This window comes from Barbus barbus (assembly GCF_936440315.1).
Source record: "Barbus barbus genome assembly, chromosome: 10".
NCBI classification, from domain to species: Eukaryota; Metazoa; Chordata; class Actinopteri; order Cypriniformes; family Cyprinidae; genus Barbus; species Barbus barbus.
The window spans coordinates 21,476,003-21,503,605 of NC_136738.1; the positions used below are offsets into that span (position 1 = coordinate 21,476,003).

Here is a 27,603-nt window from a genome sequence, read left to right on the forward strand (position 1 = left end):
GAACTCTGGTAAAACATTTTATATAATAGTCATACAATTTTTATAAAAGAAACTTGAGCTGACAAAACCTTCAACATTGGAATGAAGGAGGAAACCATAATCTAGATTGTCACACATTTTTCTTTCTGTTATAATACTGTTTGACTCATTCTTCTGCATCCTTTCACTCACAATCCATCTAATTTATGAAGAAAATCAACCATGTGCTTCAGTTATAAGACAGTTGTGTGCAATTTTTGCTCTGGTGATGATAATGTCCATGAGCTGATATGCACAAAGACTGTTTTATATTGTAAATCACACACTCATAGGCACAAACATCAGGACTTGGTAAAACAAAACAAAAAGCATTGGCTTACGATTGGTAGGTGTGACCCAGACTTATCTTCATCTTCAGACTTTCATTACTCTCCAATACATACAACCAGCCATATACTGATGTAATCTAACAAACTCTGAAAATGCAGAACAAGGCACTGGACACGGTGGAGAAACTGGCACATTGTGGACAAAGGCAAACAGACAAATGGTTGTTTACATTTTCATTTTAAATTTGTTTTGGAAAGTTTCTGACCGGCAAGATATTAAAACACCACCTTCGCTGAAAGCTCTTTATCTTTTGAAGCAAAAATCAAAGAATCAAAATTGAAAGCAAAGAAACACTCTTGCTAACATCCCCCAAAAGCATGTTTAGAAATCTGTTTTAAAAAAAAATTATATTCAACCAGTGCAAGTTATTAAAAGAATTTCAGAAGGAAAGAAAAAAGACGTTAATTAAAGTCCTAGATTCATTTGTAAATGTATAGTTCACCCCAAACTCACAATTCTGTCATTATTTACTTGCTCTCATATTACTTCAAACCCCTATGCTGTTTTTCTGTTCATAGGACACAAAAGGAAAAGTCTTTTGAAGCAATATATAAATTTTGTGTGAGGAACAGACTAAAATTTAAGTCATTATTCACTGATAAACTTCCCTTCAGTTAGCTGTTGGCTGCTGGGACCAGAACAAGGCTTGGTTGATTTGTTTGCAGTTCTGTTCATCTCACTAACACAATGATCTAGAACCAACAGCTCACTGAAGGGAAATATTATCAGTGGATTAAATCTTTAAATTTGGCCTCTTTCTCATACAAAGCTTTTGTATGATTTCAGAAGACTTGGCATACAAGTACGTAGCTCTTTTGGAGGTATTTATTTGTCATTTTTGGAGCTTGACAGACATAGTATTGGTGTATGGAAAGAGCCACATTAAGATTTTTCAATAATTTTACTTTTGTGTTCCATAAAAACAATGATACGAGTAAATAATGGCAGAATTATAATCTACAGGTGAACTATTCCTTTAAACACCCATTTACTCCGATACATAAGTGCATACAACTGTAGTACCATTGTTATCTAAATGTTAATAAATATCGGTACAGGCTTGAGAACATCCTGGTTCATATAACATGCTATGCCCTCTCACTAGAATCTAAAATTCAACCTGAATAAAAGTATTATTTCAACACTGTCTCTATGTCTGAGAAGGAACCGAGTGGCAAAGTGTCACTCTCCAAAAGCGTCAGGTGTAAGTTTAGACCATCAAGGCCTAGAAATTTTGTTTTCTCAATGGAATAAAAATGCTCTTTTTGCAATATAAATCTTAAGAGCCTTCTATTCACAGCATGTGAAATATAATGGGTAAAGTACAACTGGTGTACGATCTGGAAATGCACTGGATTTTTCATCACATTACACTGGATTTCATGACTTTAGACTTTCAGTCTAACTAGTCTTAAGACTGAAATACACTACACAACTTTTCAAATCTGAAAATTTTTTGGTTGATAATCACACACTATTAGACTTTCAAGTCATTTCAAACACAACAAACTTACACAGAAACGTAGGAGATGCATAATAAATATGTGAAATCTCCCAACTCAAATCTGCAATACGGCTCTGAATATGCAACTGCCTCAACTCGTCCAGACTGTGAATCAGGGCAAAAATCTGGGAAAAAGTTGTGTGGTGTAATCTAGCCTTTAATTAGAAATAAATATTAAGTATGTTTGGTAACAGTGACGCCAATTCCCCTGTTGTTCCAAAAATGTGATTTCTTGTTTCCTGATTGGTCCCACAGTGACAACATGGGTGAAATGAGGGTGACCTCACCTTGTGCTTCCACAGGGTTTGTGCTTTCAAAAGTCCACAGATTAAGACACACCACTCCGCACTTTACATCATCATCCTTCAAGTGTGAGAAGTCAGTCAACATTTGGCAATCCATCATCAATCAACCTGTGTTAAAGTGATTAAAATGGTTTTCAAAGCAATTTCCTGTGCAAACAAGTGTGGCAGAACAAAAGCGTACCATGTGTGCTTCATGACATAATCTCTTGTTACAGAGGCTGTGCTCCATAATCAAAAATCTGTACAACTTCTGTAAGGTTCATGACAATATGTGCTTTGAAAACTATGGCCGGCGCATCTAGAAGGAGCTGGGGTCAAAATGTCTCGGAGTCTGAGTCGTTTTCGGTGGTCGTGCCCTCGCTGGAGGGACCGGAGGGGTCCCTTGGACTGCGGGGGCCTTGGGGGCTCTTGGCCTGGCAGGGCAGAGATTTCAGCAGGGCGCCTGGCGAAGGAGCTCCAGAGCTGCAAGGGGAGCAGAAAGGCATCATGGTAGCCAGAATAAGAGCCAGGCAGTCAGCCACTTCCCTGCTGGGAGCGCAAGCCAGAGCAGGGGTGAGACCTGCGGGGAAAGACAGCCAAAGAGCGAGAGAGACAGGAAAGGGGACAGGAAAGCAGAAAGAGGTAAAAGGAGGGATGGAGCAGTGGAACAAAGGGACAATGGTGGAGAGGCGATGGACGAAAGCGGCATTCCATTAGTGCCCCGCTAGATAGGCAGCCAAACACATGGTCAGGGAGCAACACGCATGACATTGTCAAAGCTATGAAACGGCCACTGCTTTTGGCAGATAGATAGATAGAGAGATGCACATACACTGACAAACTATGCGTAAGCCAAATAAGCTGAGATTTGAGTTTCAGGAAGACGCACCATTCTCATCTAGTACTTGAACACTGGCCCCACGAGAGAGCAGCTCTTGCACTGTCTGCTTCATCCCGCTGCGAGCAGCCAAATGAAGAGGTCTAAGGAAGCGAACAAGAAACAAGTGAGCATCAATTGCTTCTTAAATAAAGTATAAGAGCATGGCCCTAGCAAAGTCAAGGGCATGGGTTCGAATCCCAGGGAATGCATGAATTGATAAAATGTATTCCTTAAATGCAATGCAATGCATGTTGCTTTGGATAAAAGCATCTGCCAAATGCATAAATGTAAATATAATATGTACTATACTGTAATGTGGAGGGGAACTTACGTTTGCAGTGCAGCGTTTGTAGCAATGAGGGCAGAGTCTGGAAGTTTTCCAAGAATGAGCAATGCACATTCCTCCATTCCCTTGATAGAGAGCAAGCAGAAAGAACAGGAAAAGTTTGCAATGTGGATTTTTATATCTGGCACAATTGTATTGTTTGATAATTATATGAAGTGTTCAAACCCCATGACTACAGTCACACATAAGTGTCTGCATTACTGAACAAGTGGAAGTTTTTGAAAAGGCCAAATTCTTATAATAAAAAACAATAAAATATGATTTTGGAGTGAGTAGATATAATGAAAACCTTTAGTGAATTATATGTCACTGATGTGAATATATCATTTCTGGGGGATCGGGAAAGGTCCACAAGCCAGGAATCAAACTCGGGATGCCCGAAGCACAACAGCACTATATGTCAGTGTGCTACCCACAAGGCTATTACCAGCAGTTAGTGGCATTTTGACAAAATGACAAATTTTGATTATAACAATTTATAAAAATTATTATGAAAGATCACTTCCTCATTGCTGAAACTGAAATGATATAGACCGATGGCCATGGCATGCAATGGGCTATACTTACATCACTGCAGGCTAGATGAAGAGCTGTATTACCCTTCCGGTCAGTCAGATTGAGGTTCACATTGGCACTAGTAAGTAGAGCTTCTGTTTAAAACACACACCACATTTTACATAAGTGCATTCAGTCAAGCCCATTTTCATACTTATACAAATGAACAGGGGCATAATTCAAATAAAAAAAATGGGGAATACAAACCTACAACTTCGACTCTTCCTTTCTCCGCTGCCATAATCAGGGCACTGCGCCCTGATTGGTCAACCTCATCCACAGATGCATTATGGGCCAGGAGCAGCTGAACACAGTCTATGTGGCCAGCAAATGCAGCTGCATGGAGAGGTGTCCTGATAAATAGGGACAGTTGATTTTTAATAAATAGTTTTACTGATAGCTCTGAAAACAATGATGAACATAAACAACTGATTAGAAACATTTCAATTGTCAGGACTATCTTAACTTTTCCTAGCCTAATTACTAACGACTTTAAACAACTGGAGTCAAGGTGTATTTTAAAGTTAGTTCCTCTCAGGTTCTCAAATGTGTCTTAGTTTGACAAACACAAAGTGTCCAAATATTTGTATCTTAATTTTTAACAGTATAGAAATATACTAAAAAAAATATTAAAACTAAACACCTTTTTGAGAAATAAATTGTTTAAAAAATGCATCTGCGTTATTCTTCTTCTTCAGAAAAAAAATCCTTTTTTGTTATTTAATGCAGTTCACACAGTTAAAAAAATGTGGTTTATTTTTTTCAAATTTGGGAAACACTGTAGATATGAATCTATTCTATTCTATTGCATCTAATCCTGTTTTCTCTCTTCACATATACCAAACTAACCTGCCCTTGGAGTCTTTGCAAGTTACAATCTTTGATCCCATGGCTTCTAATAAAAGGTTGACACAGGTCTCATGGTCATTGACTCTGCAGGACAGAGGATTCAGAGAAAGACAAGTTGAAAGAAAAGAAAAAAAAGTGCAAAAAAGACAGAAAACAATCTCACAGCAGACATACACAGCACAATGCAGCGGGGTGAAGGGGTTCCCATCAAAGTGACGAAAATCTCTTTGTTCGAGTAGGACCTCCACACAACCCTCGTGACCTATGAGTAATAAACACAAGCTACATTCAGTTTATTGATAAATAAAAGCATTTTTTAAACTCATAATGGAGACTGTTAAAACCAACCATAGTAACAGGCCCAGTGTAAGGGTGTGAATCCCTGGTTATCTCGTAATGGAGGTATCGGGGGTTCAGAACACGCAATATTGAGCAATTCACTCAACCAGGACGCGTGACCCCTTGCTGCAGCCAGGTGGATGGCTGTCCGACCCCTGGAGTCCCCCTGCAGCACGGATGCCTCAAGCTCCAACAGGGACTGAACACATTCCTCCTGTCCACACAAGAGCTGAGAGAGAAAAGGAGAGAGCTTTAAAAAAAAAAAAAAAAAGTCCTTGTACATCTTGCACTTGAATACATTTGACAAGATCAGAAAACTCACTCCCAGGTGCAGAGCAGTCAGACCCTGATGATCAGCCAAGTCCACACTGGCCTCACGCTCCAATAGAAGAGACACAGCATCCACATGACCCCCCATTACTGCCAGCATTAGAGGGGTCCTGCAAACACAAACACACATAGAACAAATACCCATTAATGCACTCTCAAGTGCAAGAATCTCCTAAATTGTGTTTAGATGGTTAATTTCAATCAGCTGTTATTTAAAATGTACCTATGGACTTATGGGAAGATTATTGATTGATTTTTTTTCTCAAAATTAAGGGCAAAATTAATATTATATAAATTAGGGAGTTCATTTATTTTATTATTAGTATTCATATGACGTGTGTTCACATTTGATTAGGGCATAGAAATTGAGATCCTCAACATTTATTTATTGTAGAAAAACAATTATATGCATTTTAAAATTCATTAGTTGCATAGTAATTAAAAAAACTACTAAATGTAGTCAGCAATTTTTTATGGTTAACAGTTTTAGCCAAATAAGTTGTTTTTTTAAGTTTTATTTGACTACAGTAAATTATGTCAGCTTGCCAAGCTACACTACCCATAATTTGCAGCACCAACACTGTTGAGAAGTAAAAAGACATGACACACTCATTCCACCCCGAAATCCTTGTGGCATTATAAAGAAAAAAAGTTAAATTAATTACTCACTGTCCCTGAGAGTCCGCTGTATCTACCAGATCTGCATTATCAGAGTCTTCCAGCAGGAGGCGCACACACGATGTATGACCATTCATTACTGGAGCCAAACAGAGTGTATTAAATACTGCATAAAAATGCACAAAAATGTAATTTCCACCACACAGAGGTGTAATACCTGCAAGGTGGATCGGTGTACGTCCTCGGATAGTATCTTTGCTTCTCGGCGAGGCCCCATGGTTCAGAAGTGTGAGAGCGCAGTCAGTGTGGCCCCTGAGGGCAGCAAGCGCCAGTGGAGTCCGACCCACCTCATCCCCCTGATCCACCTCACAGTGGCCCTCCAAGAGCACTTCTATAGCCTGTGCGTGACCATGGTATGCCTGGAAACAAACACATATAGACCAATTGTCTGAAAACATATCACATATATCATTGAGGTTAGGGCCTGTCTGTAGAAATTAAACCTTGTAAAAAACAGGCAAGCTGCTTTCCTATGCAAACGTTGGCAGGGTGGTAGCCAACAAATTAATATATGTGACCCTGGACTATAAAACCAATCATAAGGATCAATTTTTTTTATTTAAATTTATACAGAACATCTGAAATAAGCTGAATAAATAAGCTTTCCATTGATGTATGGTTTGTTAGGATAGGACAATATTTGGCTGAGATACAACTATTTGAAACATCAAAATATTAAGAAAATCGCCTTTAAAGTTGTCCAAATGAAGTTCTTAGCCATGCATATTACTAATCAAAAATTAGATTTTTACATATTTACATAAGAAAATTTACAAAATATCTTCATGGAACATGATCTTAATATCCTAATGATTTTTGGCATAAAAGACAAATTGATAATTTTGACCCATACAATGTATTGTTGGCTATTGCTACAAATATACCTGCGCTACTTATGACTGATTTCATGGTCCAGGGTCCCATTCTGTTAGGGTGTGGTAAAGGTGTAATTTTGAACTCACAGCCAGATGCAACGGACTTCTGGTTTGGCTGTTCTCCATCTCATCTTGCTGGTTCTCATCTCTGTCCAAAAGCTGAAATCAGATTTAATATGAATTACAGCTGTTCTCATTAAACTCAATCAAAAGCTATTCTGAATTAAACTGGAACACATTCATTCTTGCACTATAAATGTGCACTGCACCAGCAAGTGGCATAACAGGTTGAACAGACTGGAGGCATTAGCAAGCATATAATTTTACGACATGTATGAAACCACAACCTGGACTAAATTCATTTGCATGTTAGTTTACACATTTAAATCTAATATAGTTGTGACAGTAGAGTGCAGATGGAGGAAGTGCCCTGAGGCACTCACTGGATATATTTGTGTCCTCACCAGTTTCAAACAGTGTCTGTGGCCGTACGCTGCAGCATAATGAACAGCACTGTAGCCTTGTTTATCTTTGAGTGATGGGGCAGCACCATTCTGCAACAGGAACTCAAGACACCTGCGCACACAAATATAAATAATAATGAAACATACACATACAATAAAAAATTAAACCATAAGAAGCGCAAAAACAAATCATGTAAATTTAGTGCTGTCAAACGATTAAATCGCGATTGTTTTTTGGGGGGTTTTTTGCATATTTGTCACACTTAAAAGATTCAGATCATCAAACTAATTTTAAATTTACACAAAGATAACCCGAGTAAATACAAAATGCAGTTTTTAAATGATGATTTCATTTATTAAGGTAAAAAAGCTGTCCAAACCTGCCTGGCCCTACATGAAAAACGAAATGCCCCTAAATCTAATAACTGGCCGTGCCACCCTTTGCAGCAACAACTGCAATCAAGCATTTGCAATAACTGGCAATGAGTCTTTCACATCGCTGTGGAGGAATTTTGGCCCACTCTTCTTTGCACAATTGTTTTAATTCAGCCACAGTGGAGGGTTTGAGCATGAATGGACTGTTTAAGGTCATGCCACAGCATCTCAATTGTATTTAAGCCCGGACTTTGACTTGTCCACTCCGAAACCTTCATTTAGTTTTGATGAGCCATTCAGAGGTGGACTTGCTGGTGTGTTTGAGATCATTGTCCTGTTGCATAACCCAAGTGCGCTTGAGGTCAAAAACTGACAGTTGGACATTCTCCTTCAGGATTTTCTGATAGAGTGCAGAATTCATGGTTCCATCAATTATGGCAAGTCGTCCATGTCCTGAAGCTTCAAAGCGGGCCCCAGACCATCACACTACCACCACCATGTTTGACTGTTGGTATGATTTTCTTTTTATGAAATCCTGTGTTGATTTTACGCCAGATAAAATGGGACACACACCTTCCAAAAAGTTCAACTTTTGTCACACCACTCCACAGAATATTTGCCCAAAAGTCTTCAAGAAATAATCAAGATATATTTTGGTAAATGTGAGACAAGCCTTTGTGTTCTTTTTGGTCAGCAATGGCTTTTGCCTTGGAACTCTCCCATGGATGCTGTTTTTGCCCAGTCTCTTTCTTATTGTTGAGTCATGAACACTGAACTTAATTGAGACAAGTGAGGCCTGCAGTTCTTTAGATGTTGTTCTGGGTTCTTTTATGACCTCCTGGATGAGTCGTTGTTGCGCTCTTGGAGTAATTTTGGTAGGTCGGCCATTCCTGGGAAGGTTCACCACTCTTCCAAGTTTTCTCCATTTGTGGATAATGGCTCTCACTGTGGTTCGCTGGAGTCCCAAAGCCTTAGAAATGGCTTTATAACCCTTTCCAGACTGATACATGTCAACTATTTTGTTTCTCATCTGTTCTTGAATTTCTTTAGATCATGGCATGATGTGTTGCTCTTTAAGCATGCTTCCCTTTGTCAGACCAGTTCAATTTACGTGATTTCTTGATTCAAAAGGTCTGGCAGTAATCGGGCCTGGGTATGGCTAGTGAATTTGAACTCAATTCAAACTTAATTTTTCACGTAGGGCCAGGCAGGTTTGGACAGCTTTTTTCCCTTAATAAATTAAATCATCATTTAAAAACTGCATTTTGTATTTACTTGCATTATCTTTGTGTAATATTAAAATTAGTTTGATGATCTGAATCTTTTAAGTGTGGCAAATATGCAAAAAATTTAAAAAACAAGAAGGGGAAAAAACATTTTCATGGCACTGTATACATGTGTGTACTGTGTATATTTATTATGTATATATAAATACCCTCACATGCATGTATATATAAATAAATACATGTAAATAAATGTACATATTTTCAAAATATATACTGCATGTGTATATATTTGCAAAAACAGATAACTCCATTTTTTTTATTTTCAGAAATCATGTTTTTATTGTGTTTTATTGTGTAGTTAGCTGTTTTTAGTTATATTTTAACCTAGTCAAACAACTGCATTTTCATTGAGATTAACTGGATGCACAATGAAAAAACAAGATTTTTGAGAATTGTTAAGTAATCTGTTTTTGCAAATTAACTCTTCATTTATGTATACATAATAAATGTACAAAGTACACACATATATTATGTAAACAAAAACTTTTATTTTGGATGCGATTAATTGCGATTAATCGTTTGGCAGCACTAAAAATTATGTATATGCGCTACTGTGGGAGTGGAGAGAGGGAAAATACACTTGGGTTGTTCCAGACATGAAATGATGAGGTTACAGACGCACGCAGACACAAACACCCAATGTTTTGGCATCAGAGCAGCACACATGTAAACAGCACGAGTGACGGTGAGACAAGGAGGGGGACACAGAATTGAGGCTGAGCAGACATGGGCCATTCTGCTCTTCAACTCCTGAGAACTCACAGAGCTGCCTCCTTCTCCCTCTCAGCTTGAACTCCATCACTCTCTGGTTCCAGGACCACACGCCGCCTGCAGAGAAATCACACACACCTCACAAATCTTATAAGCAGAGGCTTCTTACTCAACAATAACTCTTAACAATTAATACAAACAAAGTTGTAAAAAAAAAATTGTATTGTCATTAATTGTTTATTTCGGAATTAATATTATAATTTTTAATTAATAATACATTAGTAAATATTTATATAAATCATTAGTTTATTAATAATATATGTATTATGCAATAAGTCTGTGGTATCTTGTTATATAAATATATATATATATATATATATATATATATATTACATTTACCATCTCATTACTCATTCACAAAATTCTCTCTGCTGGTGAATTCTGGCAGCTAATCTAATTAAACTAAGCACAAAGGTGTTTCCGTATGCCATATCAAGTGGACGTCAAACCCCTGTCTTTGCACATAAACTACCCCGATGACAGGAGACTTAAAAATAGCCTGTGATTGCCATGGTAACACAGATATATGTGTTAGTGTAGCTGCTAGCAGTCTCTGGAGACGGGGACTGGCACTGCACTCGATTTCACCTGATGTAGGACTACAGCTGCCTGTGTCAACATCACTTAATTGTGTTAGACATGCATTTACAACGGTCAATTACATGTTTGGCCACAACTAGCTCCAATTCTGCACTGTAAACTACTCATGTGGGGATAGTGGAGTTTTTACTATGATTAGGGTGAAGGATGGTTTAAACTTATGAGCTGCAGTTTTCCAATGAATCCCCTTGTAATGTCCTGCTCCAATATAAGTCTGTTAGTCTATTAAACGATGTAATGTTTATTTTTGCAAACAGAGGGACAAATCCACTTTTGTATTGAATCTTAAAACTTTTAATGGAGGAGGAATGGCTGTTTGTGTAAATTAGGGCTGCTCTCAACTAAAGATTTTTCTGGTCAACTAGTAGTCGTTCATTATAAGTGATTAGTTGACTAATCACACGTTTATTAATAAACCATTTAAATTATAATAATGAGCCTGTAATTGCTATATAGCCTAATAAGCGGTCAAGTGCACACATAAAGCTTGCCACAGCACAAAAACAGTAAGTCGGCTGCATTAACATTTTAATAATTTATTAATAATCTAGTGCATTCTTTGTGTTTTGGCTTAAGAGATGAAGTGAGCAATACTGAATCTTCCTCTCCACAGTAGTGATGCGCCTGTATCCAGGTTTCATACGGATTACATAATCGGAGAATATTTGTTTTTCATTTGAATTGATCATTTGAAAGTAGTCATTTCGCTCTCTAAAGATATACTTTTCATGTTTGTAAGGCAAGTATACCCAGAAGTTCCAAGTTCACAGAGACTGAGGTGGCAGAAAGCGCATCCTGTTTGATTTCATTATTTTGCAAAAGTGCAATGTTTTGCTGTTATGTTGCACACAAATAAACAGAGTTTATGGATTCAAAGGATGTATTTCTCTTATCTGTATGACCAAAAATGACAGAGTATTTTAAGAGCAAGTGACTGCACTGGCGCCTCCATCTGTCATGCAGGGAGCGTTAATGATCTGTCCGTCACAGACTGCGTGACTTCGCCACTTCCTGTGGATTTTTTTTTTCTGCGACTAAGCAACTAATAAAATTTTAGTCAACCAAGCCTCTTCTCGTCGACTATTAGGGGACAGCCCTAGTGTAAATGTTGTATACCTCCTGTCCAGGTCAGAAGCAGCAGCGTAGTGTACAGCAGAGCGCCCCCAATGGTCGGTGGCATTAATGCAGGTACCGCAGGACACCAAAGTCTCCAGGCACTGAAAGTGTCGACTAGCTGCCGCATAGTGGAGAGGGGTCCTGTCAAGAACCATAACAAAAGAGAGAGGGGAGGGAAAGAATTTGACAAAATTTAAGAAACTTTCCGTTTCAGAGTACAAACAAATTAGTACAGTAGGAATCGCTTCATTTAATGTGTGCACTGATGACAACTCTGTGATAAACAACTGAGAAAATGTGTAAAACTTGAGATTTCGGTTCAATTTAGCACAAAATACAAGTTATGAAAATGTATTTAATTTTTAAAGAGACATAATGAAATGTAGAATATATGACAATGAATAGTTTTTCTATTAATAAATTATTTAGAAATTATCAATATAAAAATACAATAAAATCTGAATATATGTGGTTGAAATGTCACTATATGGCAAAATGATGATAAAGTTTTCCATTAAGCCAGCATTTTAAAAAGCTTAAGAATTAAAACATTATTTTGACTCTGACTGTTGGTAACATGTCGAAAAAATTATTTTAGACAAATTCACTCACTGCTCCTGAATGCACTGAATAGCACTGATATATATACTGTCTATGTAGAAGTTTTAGAGAATTATCCTGACGTATTTACCAAAAACTCACCTTCCATGTTTGTCCCTGCGGTTATGATCGGCTCCACTGCTGAGCAATAGCTTCACACATTCCACATTACTGACGGAGAGAGAAAAAAATAACTTGCCATGAGCTGGTATGCAGACAGAAAACAGGTCTGACAATACCGGTATTTGTCTGAACAATGGATGATAAGGTAGTCATTAGGCAGCCATTAGTTTTTGTGTTGTATTCATACATAAATGTGTATTATATTTGGGTATATACAGCTTACTGAGCATCACATTCCATATGATATAAGAGTAGTTACAAAAGGTCCAATCAGAAACAGAATCTGTAGACATACAGACCACTTGTGGAAAAATCGCAACAGTAGAAAAAGATGTCCCACCATTCAGATGAAAGGTCCAATCGCCTTATTGGTAATAACTATGCATCCATATCTCTACAGTGTGTATGCACACATGAAATTTACTATTTTTAAGTGTGATTTCAGCTAAGCTAAGTATTTTTTCTTTGATTTTATAGGAGTTTTTTTGAAATTCAGAATTTTTGTAAAGTATCCAAACACCAGCACATATTTTTCTTATTTTTCATGCCATCCAACAGGCAAAATCCAGATCTACAAGACAGACAGACTCACCCGCCCGCAGCTGCGGCATGCAGACACGTTCTCCCCAGGTTGTCTGGCGTATCGATTTGGAAGCCTGCAGACAGGACCGAGTCATTACTGAGAGGGCACATTATGCTATACCTCCGTCCTGTAGAGAAATGGAAGTATGGAGAGGAAGGATGCAGTGCATGGAAGAGGAAAAGTGCCCCCACACCCAAACGCAGACAGCCACAGTATCAGACCGCAGGAGGGGAAAGAATGACACGGGGGAAATGAGTCCAAAAAGAGACAGTGTGAGAGAAAGAGACAGAGAGAAAGGATATTAGTTCAGGATAAACAAAGACAGAGTGCATAGGATAGACAAGACAAACACACATTGTTCTAACAAAGGTGAAAACACAAATGTGTGCAACCAAGAAGAACAATTCAAAAGTACAGATGTAGCATCCACATTCTAATACAACAAACCAACAATCAAGAGTCAGAGTTAAGAAAGCACACAGATATAAGGGCATGCCAGACCTAAGCAAAGAAACATGAGGAAAATTCATGCCCATCAGTTCAGAGACTAAAGATCTATAATTCAAAGTTAACCTAATTAGTAATTACAGAAGGAAGAGTGGCAAAGTATTCCTTCAACATAAACAGCAATTTATGAAATAGTCATTTATGAAGCGATAGGTTGTCTGAGTCACATCAACTTGAGGGATATCTCATTGTTCAGTACTTTGTCCCCTCCTCATATCAACAAAGACAACAACCAAAAGTATGTGGACCATACCAAGTGCTTACTGAATATTTCATTTCAAAACCATGGGCATCAATAGGAAGTTTGTTTTTCTTTTGTTGTTGTAGCAACTTCCAGATTTCTGGGAAGGGTTTTCACTAGATGATGGAACATGGCTGCAGGGATTTTCTCCCATTTAGACATAAGAGAATCAGTAAGGTCAGGAACTGTTGATTTACACAACATGTCATGTCAAATTACCCAGTGTGGATATGAAAGCTTTCTAAGGGAAATGGACCTGAGAGCAATGAGAGCTCAAATTATCCCACACCCGGTGTGATTTGTGGTCAAAGAAATTAAATCTAACATTTTCCAACAAACACCCTGTGGACACATCTCTGGAGGTCAGAAAATAATTGAAACATACACTACCATTCAAAAGTTTGGGCTCAGCATGATTTTTGTATTTAGTGAATACTTTTACTCAGCAAGGATTTATACTTTTATTAAGCAAGAATTGACCATTTTATTGATAAGATACTATAGAAATAACTGGAAATAATGAGAAGTAAAAGGAATGTGATCATGAAACATCCAGAGACATGTGAAGAGTTCATTTGCAAAAACAATTTTTTTTTATTGTGCATTCCAAGTAATATCAATCAAACTGCAGTTGGGTTGCTTTGATTAAGTCTTAACAACTTAAACAAATACAGGTAATTTACAAAATTAAAGTTCATTGAAAGTATGTTTTTTTACATATTAAAAGTTTGTTTTATAGCAAAAGCAGATAACTCCAACAGTCGTTTTTTGGCAAAAGCAGCTAACTCCACATTTCATGTTTTAGTGTTAAAAAAAAAAGTAAAACGTGAACTCGCGATGCCTTGAAAGTGGACAATACTGGCTTTTTTTGACAAAACGTGTTTAGGGATCAGATCGCACTATATGTGGAGTGGCATTTATAGTTTTTGCAAATTAACTCTTCATATTCAATCTCGTGTATTCTGCATGTGCGCTGTCTTCATGTTTTTGTATTTCACCAAAAATGGTCTCAACCAGGTCTTCAATGTTATATTAAGATGCAACTGTAGCTTGATTCGGTGGTGTAGTCTGTACCTGAGGAGAGAAGCTTCCGGCAGCAGTCTGCATGAGCATTCAGAGCAGCCAGATGCAAAGGAAACATGCCATGTACTCCTCTTCTGCAGAGAAAGAAAGAGCATATCAGAAACAACAAGTAATGATGATTTACCACGATTTTTAATAAAAATCCAATGACAGAGTCAAACCTGGTGCAGTCAGCTCCACTTGTGATTAGAGTGTTAATTAAAAGTTCATGGCCGTATCGAGCAGCGACATGCAGCGGAGTGTTTCCATCCTTATCAACACAGTCAATCTCTCCACCTGTATCAGAAACACTTGTACTCTCAATGTACATGCAGATCAGTCACAGGCTAACAGTAGGCTTTAAGCAGTCTAAAAATAGCTTTACCGTTTTGGATGAGCGTCTGGGAGCGTGTGAATCGTCCATGAACTGCCGTCAGATGAAGAGGGCTTTTCCCATCACGACTCTGAGGAAACATCAGGATATGTTTAGTAGTATAAAACACATAGGATCTGCTCTGTCTGTCAATATTTTGTCCTAGATGGACATACCTGGACGTTGACGTCAGCTCCACTGTTGACCAGGAACTCCAGACACAGGGCACCATGAGTGGACGCAGCAGCAAAGTGCAGAGGTGTGAAGCCCTTGTTATTTGGCTGACTGACATTAGCACCGTAATTGATCAGCTCACTGACTACTGCATCTTGTCCATTAAAGCAGGCCACATGCAGCGGTGTGTTCCCAAAGGCATTGGCTTCATCCATCTATGAGTAAAGCATATGATATAATAGCAATCTCAAACTAGATGTTTTTCCCATGCTCCCTTCTCTATATGTATCTATTTGCATCCTAGGTACCTCTACGGCCAGACTGAGAAAGTGTTTGACCACAGTGATCTGACCGTTGGAAGCAGCAGCGTGTAGAGGTGTGTATCCTCTCTTGTCCTTGCAGCTGATCTCGGCCCCTTGACTCACCAGTAAACACACTACATCTAAGTGACCTGCAGGAGTATAGAGAGAAGCTCACGAACACATAAACACAAATAGTTCACCTCAAAAGGAAAATACTGTTATTAGTTACTCTCCCTCATGTCATTTCAAACCCATATGACTCATTTCTGTAGAACACAACAGGAGCTGTTTTCCAGAACATTGACTCTTGTCTATATAACAAAATTAGAAAGTGTCCACTGTCTGTCAACCTCCAAAAAAAGAAAAAAGGACCATAAAAGCTCCATATAACTATTCCACATGACTTAACATATGTCTCAGCATAAGTCTTCTGAAGCCATATGATAGTTTTGAGTGAGGAAAAAACAATATGAAAGTGCAAATGTCTTTAGAAGTCTTGATATCTAAATAAAAAATTTTTTGCTGGTAATTTGTTTAGCCCTGTTGTGGACAACTGACTCCCAAAGATTTTCATATTCTGTGCAGAAGTGATCTTTATAGTCCTCTTTATAGGAGCCATTTATTTCAAACCTTATTAAATGTATGCATCATCTTTCATGTCAAATTCTTACATTTAATCAACCAATTTAATTAGAATAATAAGATACTATAGGCTGTTACCAATCAAATGTAACCAATACTAACAAAATCTATTTTTGCACTGCAGAGATGGCATCTAGATTTGGCATTTCGATATCAGTGAATCATTCATTCAAATGATTTGTTAAAAAAAAAAGATGATTCATTCAAAATGGTTGATTCATTTAAAAATTAAGCATATGACTGTCTTTATGAATGGGTTATGAACTCAGATAATTAGTTTAAAAACCCAGATTCGTTCAGTAACAAATCACTAAATATCTCTCTCACTCTCAGGGTGTGTTTTTGCAAAATGAGTGCCATAGTTGATAATGTCAACTTGCACATTATCAAAATAACAATTACAAAATGTCAGCAGACTATACATACCATACATCCAAATTAGTATGGACTACTTGAGTGGAGATTTATGTCCTTTTTGGAGCTTGGCAGCCCCCAGTAACGATTTTTTGTATTGAAATGGAAGCAGGGTGAACAACTCCTTTTGTGTTTCTCTGGAAAAGACATACCGGTCACAGATTTTATAGGATTGTTCCCTCACCCATATATGCCGCCCAGTGCAGGGCACGGCAGTCTTTCTTGTCAAAGGCATTGATATTGGCACCCTTGGCCAGGAGAAGACTAACCATCTGAAGAGAGAGTGTGGAAAGTGAATAACAGTGATAAGAAAGAGATGAGAGAATGCTTGTATTCGTCTCAATAGGCAGTAAAGCATGAGTCAATAATGCGTCAGTAATTATAGGCCTCCTGAAGCTCTTATTGTGTGCTTCATCATATTTGTGTCACAGTTTATATAATGACTTTCAAAACCATTCTGCATTCTGCAAATTTCAAGCTATGTTGACAATGCAATGCAGCTAAATTAAATCTGTATCAGTGGGCATGGGAATTTGTATATAAATCCATCATTGTCTCAGTCTCTGAAATGGCAACACGTATTGCACTAAACTGCAGTGAAATAAAATATGATCAGAGCCCAGTACATGACATGGACGCAAAAATATATTTATTGTAGCCACGACTTAATAATTTGCTCTAAAGAATCAATAATTTTTTCCCCTTGTTTTATTCATTTTTTCCCACATTTTTTTTTGTTCAGCTGTGGTCACAATTTACTATTCGCCCTCTGTTTTATTTAAATCATGAACACAAATGAAAAATTCATTCCCACAAATAATCAATTTGTTTCCTCAATTTAGTAAATTGATTTTTACTCTTTTGTTCCCTTATTTTCTTTAAATCAAAACCAGAGAATGAGTTAGGATAATGTGGCCACAATTAACTAAAATGAAGAAGCAAATTAGAAAAACATGGCAACAATTTACTACAAGGAGAGAATTAATTTTTAATTTGTGGCTATGATTTAACCAAACACATTAATAAATAGTAGAAATTATTTTTTTATTTGTGGCCACAATATATATATATATTTTTCCCGCATATCATGTGTAGGGCTCTGTAGTAATGTCAAGCAAAAATGTTTGGTTTCAACTTTCAGTACCTCTGTGTGCCCATTAAGGGCAGCGTGGTGCAGGGCGGTGCGTCCCCCGCGATCTGAAACGTTGACGCTGCTCAGGAGTGGGATGATGACCTCAGCACAGCGCAGGGCCTTGTTAGCGGCAGCGACATGCAACGGAGTCTGCCAGTTCTTATCCCGTGCATTAACATCAGCAGAATGACGGATCAACACGCGAACGGCCTCCTAGATGTGTACAAAGCAAAACAACAAACTACATTATGTACTTCAGGCCAGCTGGAATACGATTGACCAATCAGCATCCAGTGTTGGAAACATCCTATTATAATCACACAGGAGCTGCTGCATATGATTAGCATTGTTTTAAAGGCATCCTGCTGTGTGACAACATCACACAACATCTGTCTTATTCAAAAGTGAGTGCGTGTTTAACAACTAATCCTACCTCGCTACGTGATGCCACTGCCCTGTGGAGTGGAGTCAGCCACATGCTGTCTTTGGCATTGACCCGTGCCCCTACGAAGGAACATCAAAAAATAATAACCGTAATAAATTTAGGGCTCTATATGCTGTATTTGTAGTCCACCCCAAAATGAAAATTATGTCATCATTTACTAAAAACCATCCTTTACATTCCATGACAAATAAAAAAAAAACATGGATTTGGAATGGCATGCATAAATGATAACAGAATATTTCTTTTTGGATGAACTACACCTTTAATAGACTGGGTTTTGAACATGCATTTATTTTATATGAGATGTTGTAAAGGTACTATGGAAGGGAGGTGGGAAGGGAGTGGAGGGAGAGAGAAAGAGAGCAGCTCTACCTGACACAATGAGGAGCTCTGTGATCTCAGCATCTCCGAGGAAGGCTGCTGCATGAAGGGGAGCTCGCTTCTCAGTGTCCTGAGAGAGAATGAAAAAAGACAGTCAGACACATGGACAGAGAGGATGGAAAGATTGTTAAAAATATCTATTAGCTTTGAACCCATCTATATGCTAGTATACTCTTAAAAGTTGGCAAGCAGAGTTGATACACATTCAAAATACAATTTATTCCTGTGATGCTGTGATAATTTTCAGCTTCAGTGTATGATCCTTCAGAAATCATTCTAATATGCTGATTTGATGCTCAAACATTTCTTATGATAAGTGATGTTGAAAAATTTTGTGATGCTTATTTTTTTATTTTGTGGAAATCGTGATACAGTACATTATTTTCAAAGGATACTTTGATGAAAGATTAAAAGAGCAGCATTTATTCAAAATAGATATACTTTGTAATGTTATAAATGTCTCTTTTGTAACATTTGATCATTTTAATGCATCCTTAATAAATAAAAGTATTAATTTCATTCACATAAATTCTTACAGACGACAGACAATTGCCTATCTTGGGCTTAGAGGTGTAAAAACAACATTTATCCAAAAATGGACAAAAAGTTCTACAGCAACCTAACAAGAGCAAGTAACAAATCATATTTTGACAACTGTGGCATAAACAAAATGCTATTGGCTAATTAAAAAAAAAAAAAGATGAGCCCTTCGATATGTCTCACCCCAACTTCCTGTTTCAATAGGAAATAGGCTACATCAACACTAGAAAGACAATTGTGTCTGTCAAACCATTTAATGTGGTCTTTACAGTACATTCCATTATTTTTAAACACCAAAACCTTCAACATTTTCTAAAGTCCCATTGTGGACTGCAAAGTTTTTGCAAAGAACTGCTCATAGACATGGTCACTTCTGAATGCAATATGCTGATTGCCCGTCATCGCCAGCGATCCACAACAAAGGAGCATTGAGTAGCTCTTTACAATAACTGATGGAGATGTCCGTGTGTACTAATGTGCTCACACACTTGCGGTGGTGACATTTCAACGTGTCCATTGTCTGAACCTGTTTGCACATGCAGCCTGAAATCATGACTATGACCAGCGGCTCTATATAAAACATTCGGACAGCAAGCTAATTCTTGCTGGAGCCATTAGGCTGGACACAGTGAGACAAGTAGAATAAATAAATATTCTGGAAGAAGAATGGCCCTGAAAACTGTTTTGTGTCCTGTTGCCTTTACCGAGACAAATGTATATAAATCTCTGGCTGTTGTCCATGGGATTCCTCGACTATTGTGCTGCAAGAAACAAAGAGATGAGATATAGTCGTGTGAGTAGGAGAATAAAAGAAACTGATCCATACCAGTGCATTGACATCTTCTGATTTACATATGAGCACACGAATCTCATCAGGGTCTCCATTAAAGATGGCTTGGACGAGAGGTGGCTGTGAAAAACAAGAGATTATTTAAACATGGTATTAAACATGGAATAAAACCATGAAGCATCACTGGTGCACTGGTGCTCCTACTTAAAGCAACTGTATGTAAGATTTGTACCTTTCAATATCATTCTGATAGTACACTAAGTTCTGATAAGGTGAATGGCTTTTGTTTCTTTCCCTCACTCTTCCTCAAACGTCTGTTCTGGGAGTTATTTAAATTTAGTGAGCAGGTATGAAATTATGCGAAAAGAGTGGATTGCTTTACAGTAGCAACAAATGCTCATATACAGCTATTGACTGTAATTACGACAGTGAAATCCATTCACTTAACTGTAGGGGGCTCTAAAGTTACAAAAACACACAAAACTACATACCGTTATTTTATGGTGTGGACATATTTACTGTTGTTCAGCAAATTTTCATGGACAAAATCCAGTCATTTCTGTAGAAATTCTTGTAATTGGGAACAAAAGATTTACCTGTGCAGATTTTGCAACAAGTTCAGGTTGGTAAACAAGCTACACTACAGATAACGGAACTTTTTTCTCTAATGGGACTGCACCTTTAGGGTAACAGAATTGAACAAATCCAAAATGTTAGCACCCACCCAGAACACCCAAGAAACCACGATTAACACCCTAGTAACCGCATAGGAACATACTAAAAACCACACAGAACACTTTTGCAACCATACAACAATGTCCAGGCAGCCACCATAGCACTGTGGTGGCAAATTATACAAAAGAGCCACATTTTCATCAGAAAGTATACAGAGCTACAAGAACCTAGATTATCCTCGTGCTGATTACATAAACTGTATGTATTTTTTATATCTTTGGAATAATTTTGTCATTCAAATGATCAGTTCTTGAATCAGTTTCTCAGCACAAATCAGATAACCAGACAACTAGGCTGCAAAACCACACAGTCTTCACCATTTCCATGAAATGGCGTCATTACAGGGAGGCCAAATCGAGGCCCAAAGAGCCCCAAGGAAGCTTTGCAGTTTGCACCACACACTGCGGTCATTAAAGTCATGTTTCCTCTATGTAATTATCATCTTCAGTCCTTGTTTATGCAGCAACTAAAGACTTAACTAATACCAAATATATTTATAAACTGTATTTTGCCAGCTATTTTCTGAAATTCAAGTGCCAAGATTCGTATATTTATATGGCAGCGCATTGAAAACCATGATAATCCGACACATGCGTGGGACTAGAGAAGCATAACAACACAGAGGTGGTTTGAGCCAAACTTGGCTGCATCTAAACTTCCAGTGCCTCTATCTGCAATAACCCCCACATCTCACTTCCTGTTGCTCTTTTTCACCTTCTCAGAAGCGACACAGAGGAAGCTTGGAAGGCATTTTCACTTCCGCTATACAACAGAACACATGCAGGCAGGCCATCATGCAAATAAACACACAGGTTTCAACAGTAAAGACAGAGATTGTAAAGACAGGGATGGACTTTTAACATCTTACCGGTATAACAGTATACTTTGTAAACCCCATATGAATTTACAGCTGTAAAAGAGTCTCACTATGGCTTTTTTTGTGAAGACAAGTTCATGTTTTATGAAAAATATGAATACATTTTTCTGACATTTCAAAATATGTTTCTAAAAATAGCTTCTTTCACTATGACTATCTTTTTAATATGCACACATACAAACAAACTCTCTGTGTAGAGACAACAGGAGATGTGTTGTTGAGATCTGCTCTATTTTCAGATGCAGAAACAGGCCATCTCACACCCACTCACTTCAAACTCATTTCATCATCCATAAAAATGATCTCTGCTGTGCCAATTCGCCACAAGCCATCATTCATATTTGTTAGTCATTTCAAGTTACTAAGCTCTCTAAAAGAACCTGAATTTCATGAATTTTTATTTTCAAGCATCTCAGCATATCATATATCATATCATAAATGAGACCTCTTTACTATCTCAGTTGTTTCTTATATACACCAATTAAATTAAATGGAGAGCAAATGGCAACTTTTGCTCAAGTCTCCTGCTTGTTCCAATAATCTCAATTGCCTCCTCTAAAGATTAGGGCTGGGCGATAAATCGATAACAATAATTATCACGATATAATTTTCCTCGATAAAACAAAAAACAAAAGGTTGATCAATGTTTCAAACAACATTCAATAAATTAATAGAAAACCAAATGTTTACATTTGCAAGGCAAATCAAAATCACATGCACAAGATCAGGAATGTAAAGTAACACAGCACTGGCCCTAAACACTCTCAAACTGGCATTGGGCCACTGGGCCATCCTTGTTGAGCTCTTTTATGAGAGCATTAAATCTATGAGGATACAATGTTGAATTCTCTCGACTATGAGATATTGCCTCTGCCTTGATCGCATGCACAACCAGACAGCTCTTCTCTCGCTGGAAAGAGAACTCTGGTGACAACAGTGCTGTCTGTGTTATAGCAGAGATTGCTGAGCACTGGCACAAGCAGGGATCTGGACGCAGCTCATCACAAATGAGGACATTCCCCGACCTCCCGACATTCCCATTCCAGCGCCGCTCCATGCCAAAGCCAAACTCTCAAACACTGAAGCCATTGTTGACATGCATTAGGCTACACGACATCCTCCCCCCAACTCCCCGTCCCCTTGTCTATCACTACAGCCAATAGAAGTGAGCCAAACTTCCTTCTTAGCCAATGAGGGCTGGGGATTCTTCACGTTTGACAACTGGAGCACTGCAGGCTCTTCTTCAAAACAAAGCAGACTGACTCCTTAAGAATCATGGGTCTAAAATGAGGAACTGCTGATGTCACACAATAAATGAACTATGAAATTGAAATCTAGTTCCTTGTGACAGCATTTTCCCCCTGATGTTTAAAGTCAGCATGAAATGGAAATTTGCCCATGAGTAGGTTTTATTTTTTAAAATGTTTCTTGACCTTGTAAAATGTAATCAAGACTTGATCTTCTGGTGAAACTACAGACTTCTCCAAACATTTAGTCCACTCAAACATCCCCTTTCTTACAATTGATTGCAAATTCACATTCAGATCTGCTTCCATCCAAACAACCAATGGATAGAACCAAAACTTTTTTTTTCTTTTTGAAAATCTGTTTCACTCAGATGTCAATCACAGTATTGAAGAAAAGATCTGTTGCCATTTCATCGCAACTTTACACGATTTACAAATCAGCTGATTCAGGGGTTATGTTGAGTTTGAAGTTGTATGTCTTCAATAACACAGAAAGCCCTAAAACACTCTTCTGGGTAAAATCGAAAATGAAAGAATCTAAACTTTGTTTTCTGAAGGGTAAAAATACTAAAAGTGTAAAAAACTAGCACTGTCATGAAGTGCATAAGTATCTAAAGTCTTACGATGACTGCTGTGTAAGCCGTAAACACACTGTCCTCTATTTCCTCCCGCTCATGTGCTCTGAACTTGTGTCATGTAACCCTCAGAGACTATGAAAAAGCATGAGAGGGGAATGTTGAGATTCAACAACTTCCTGTTCCTTTCCTCTTTGGGGCAAAGTATGGAAATCAAACTGTACACAAGACCAAAATGACCGTAAACATTACTGCACTCAGAACACTTAGTGTCACATATTAACTTAATGAACTACAAAATAAATGTCCTGGGATTAATGCAAGTAAAACTTTTTGGGGGATGGTGTTAAATACCACACAAAAAATAATTTCAACTTGTGCCTTGGTCTGTAAAAACAAACAAGACATGGGTTTACATTAATGCACTTTAAATGGAAGTCTAAGCGGCAAGACATTGCTTTAAGATAAACGTTAAAATACAAACTGTTTTCATTGCCACAAGAGTTTACAACAGTATATGCTTGTGATGTTCTTCATTTCTAGGCTGCTTTGGATAAAAGTGTCTGCTAAATTAATGAATGTAAAATTTAAATATGAGTTAAAGGACTGTTCAATCTTTCAGCTCCTGTCATGACAGAGAAAAACACACTCACTTCAATAAATTATTTTGGTATACCTGAAGCACAAAGTACATCCTTTTAGAACAGTAGTCCCACAACTAAAGATTGATATTGATCAATGTTAAAACTTTCTGATGCTAAGGACGCTCAAATGGGTTGATCCCCTTGTGTGGGATGCCACTGAAGGCAGCTGCATATTTTTATGTATACAAATACATTTTTACTGTGTAAGGAAAATAAACCATTTAATATTATTAAAATGGCTAAATAAATTAATAGTTTCCTTTCTAAAATTAAATAATTGGCCTGTATATCATCATTAAACTAAAGCAAATTGTTAAAAATATTTCAGCTAAATATTGACTTTTTATTAAATTGACAGCATAAGATTCCCTTTTACCCATAAAAAGTTTTATTTTAGAAAAATATTAGGACACAGAATTAATTGAGGAAAAACTTAATATATAAAATTACTGCAATTAATGACATTTTGGAGCAGTCTTTGGAAATACTATTCATTCAGTAAATGTAAAAAAACTAACTTAAATTAAATATACTTGATTTATATCTTAGCTGCATTTGTATACACACATTTTTTATGAACAAATTAATTAAAGTGCTCTATCAAAGATATGAGCTCCACACTTCTTTTAAGCCCTCTGGAATCTCTTGCCCTTTTTGCAAATGCATTACTGTACACACATTTGTTGTTTGTTATTACAAATTTAGGGACGAGTTGGCATTTTCTGTGTCAATCAAGGACAACTTCCAAGAACATTTGCAATAGTGTCTAGATATGACATGCATCACATGACCATTAGGGAAATACAGGTCTACTCTAATGAAACTAACTAAACACTCTCACTGTGTGCCCACCAAATGTCACACAAAAAATCAGATTATTAGTGGAGGTGACTAGTATCAAAAGATGTAACATATCATTTCAAGTTTGTAAAGTATAGTAGCAACATTCAAAATATCACCAATGAAAATCCGATTACAATGAATTCAGTCTTTTATTAACTAGAAATACTAGTACATTGCAAATACAAAAGCATAGTCTGGAACTAAATTATTGTTACTGTCACAACAAAAGTTTCAAATAAGTGAACAACAGTGATATTTGTGAGAAAAGGAACTTGACTATCTGAGCTTTAACTGGGTGGAGCTCAACCACATGTTGGTATGCAACTTCTACTAGTCAGTTAAAACAGAAATTGGACTAGGTGTGCTGAAAATTATATGAATTTGGGATGTTTTCTCCTTAAGACTTGCAATGGTGTGCAGATTAGATTTAGGAGCCATATCAACATCAGCATCAAGCACACTCCAACAGAGAGCAGGAAGTGTGTTCTCTCTAGATGAAAGCAGATCATTTTCCCAACACAAATTATGCAATAAAATAGAACAACGAGCATATAAAACACACTTGTATGTGCTGTCATGAATTTTTAATATGCTTTACATATGCTGCACATCATGCAGTTTCAGCTGCAACCATATAAGGAGCATCACATTATGTATTTTGCGCATTCACTGAAAATGACATTTAATCGTGTGCAAATCCCTGTTTCATCCAAGCAGCCAGCCATCTTCCAAATAAACCGATAATTTTGCAAACAAAAACATGCGTTTAAAAAACCCGAGTGGAATTACCTGATCGACTAGTTTAAGAACAGCCATATCATGTGAAACTGCACATCCAAACTCCTGAAAAGACCTGAAGGTGAAGATTAATAAAATCCAGAAGTGGCTGTGCGCTTTTCTTCACGGAAGAATGATGCTGCACAATGATGTGGCATCAAAAGCTTGCTTCCTGCTTTGTTCTGGATCGCACCCTCCAGGGGCCCGGGGTGATGTGACGGCCGTGGCCGGCTCTGCAGGCGCTATCTTCGGTCAGTGGGAGCTGCTGTAGCCGCTGCCTCGCCACCAGCGCTACGGCGCTCCGGAAAAGAGGAAAAGGGGAGGGAGGAAAGGATGCGAGGGCTGCTGTAAACAATCCTCATTTACAGCAGTGGCATCCACAGCGATCCCGTTTTCAGATATTATATCCCTCTCGCTTATGTTCTGCGTAATGTATTCATTACGATATAAGAAAATACAGGAAGTCAGCGGTTTTTGTATGCTTCCCCCTTTGCTAATTTCGTGATCCTACTATGGCGAAGTCGTGGCTTATGAATATTAATACGGTACCCAACATTTCAACAGATTGGCTAAAAGGCAGACGCTGTCAGAGTGGGCGCTGTTGTGATGACCAATGAACGACTGCTACTGCGGATTTATGAATTAACTACTGTTTCATGAATATATATTAGGATGTGTGACTGGATGCTTCGAGGGGATTAGGAAGCAACGTCCTCGCAAACTAATTAATATTCATGAACTATTGCATCACCATAGTAGGATTCGTAATTTCGTTTCCTCCTCTGTATCTGATGCACAGGATTGTCAGTTCTTCCGAAAAGCCATCATCATCCGCTCGCTATAGTCTGACGCACGAATGAATCAATCTAATGAATCTGTTCTGTTTAATGATTCGGTCAGAGTGAGCGATGAATCGTTTTGCGAACCGAACTGTCGGAGCTAAGTGATTCACTAAAATGACTCAGTACGATAATCCTCTCTGATTACTCATAGAATACAGATATCACATCTTTCAGAGTATATATAGATTTCTTTTACAATTTAAATAATTCATTAGGTATAACAATGTCAAAAATGATTCTGTTTGTTGCTTGTTCAAAGGTAAAGAGAGAATGTATAATATACTGTATACTGCCCAGCACTGTCCTAACATAACACTCAAGGAACACTCTAATTATTGAAAAAAAAATTGAAATTCGATTTACTGTGAATTATTAAAAATAGATATAAGTGTGAAGCATTCATAGTGAAGGTCAGGAAGCAGTTTATAACTGTCAAAGTTATTTGGTGAAAGTTCATGGATTTACACTTAGATGGAAGATTGCAATTTGCCACTATAATGCGATTAGCTTTGAAAACTTTAATTTTTGTTTATTTGCTGCTGTTCTATATTTGTCTCATTGTCTGTGCAGTTAATAAATGACAGCTCCACATTCTTAAAGAAATGGAAAACAGGAACTTGCCCACAATGTCCCTGGAAGCAAATATCAGCTGTTTGTTTGTCCTTTGCTGGATGATATCACCTAACAGACTGTGTGTGCGCGTGCGTGTCTGATTGATACAGAAGCTATATTTAAAAAGGCATGAGAGAGTTTGGGCTTATGGCTCAAAAGGAAACCACGGGAAGTAGCTGTTGCATAGGTGCTGTTTACACAAGAGGATATAATATAAAGCAAGCAAGCACACATTTTAATATTGAATGAAAACTGAGAGGTTCAAGTCAGTTCAAACACATTCCAGGACAGCGTCCAAAATGTAGTTTTCTAGGCAAAAGGCTTTAGCTCTTGATCCAAATAAATATTTTATTTAAACTTAACAGCCAAGGACCACTGACAAAGCAAATGTTCAAGAGAATATTTTCAGTCAGCACAAGCATACAGTGCAGTCCACAATAAAGCAGCGCACTGACTTCATGGAAAAGAGCAGATATTATCTGAAAGGGAGGACGTAAAAATGATAAATTATGTCTGAAAAT

The 27,603-nt window shown here is 37.6% G+C and overlaps 1 protein-coding gene across 8 annotated transcripts; it reads right to left on the reverse strand.

Annotated features, from left to right (window-relative positions):
• Positions 1–5: 5 nt before the first annotated feature.
• On the reverse strand, positions 6–26,142 carry LOC306876435 (serine/threonine-protein phosphatase 6 regulatory ankyrin repeat subunit C-like). 8 transcript variants are annotated; one of them, XM_079427596.1, is made up of 28 exons: positions 25,641–26,142; positions 19,967–20,050; positions 18,592–18,670; positions 18,208–18,278; positions 17,787–17,987; positions 16,827–16,914; positions 15,593–15,735; positions 15,287–15,499; positions 15,123–15,201; positions 14,920–15,034; positions 14,750–14,832; positions 12,937–13,000; positions 12,324–12,392; positions 11,622–11,762; positions 9,897–9,962; positions 7,474–7,585; positions 7,097–7,168; positions 6,292–6,493; positions 6,126–6,213; positions 5,449–5,566; positions 5,136–5,355; positions 4,962–5,049; positions 4,788–4,871; positions 4,146–4,291; positions 3,951–4,033; positions 3,369–3,448; positions 3,047–3,138; positions 6–2,640 (listed from the first exon to the last, which is right to left on the reverse strand). In XM_079427596.1, the coding sequence occupies exons 1-28, from the start codon at positions 25,665–25,667 to the stop codon at positions 2,609–2,611; spliced, it is 2,940 nt and encodes a 979-aa protein (XP_079283722.1). In that variant the 5' UTR covers positions 25,668–26,142; the 3' UTR covers positions 6–2,608. The 8 variants fall into 8 exon arrangements, with proteins under 8 accessions (XP_079283722.1, XP_079283721.1, XP_079283720.1 ...); XM_079427595.1 differs by having other exon boundaries at positions 12,937–13,054; XM_079427594.1 differs by having other exon boundaries at positions 8–2,640; positions 7,453–7,585; positions 12,937–13,054.
• Between the last annotated feature and the right edge of the window lie 1,461 nt (positions 26,143–27,603).

Excerpts from the sequence above, each read along its gene's own strand:
- LOC306876435 (XM_079427598.1), bottom strand. The coding sequence starts at position 25,667 with ATGGCTGTTCTTAAACTAGTCGATCAG. Across the intron at positions 15,035-15,122 it reads CCAGACGCTCATCCAAAACG|GTGGAGAGATTGACTGTGTT; the intron begins GTAAAGCTATTT and ends TTTCTGATACAG. Across the intron at positions 14,833-14,919 it reads AGTGGAGCTGACTGCACCAG|AAGAGGAGTACATGGCATGT; the intron begins GTTTGACTCTGT and ends CTTTCTCTGCAG.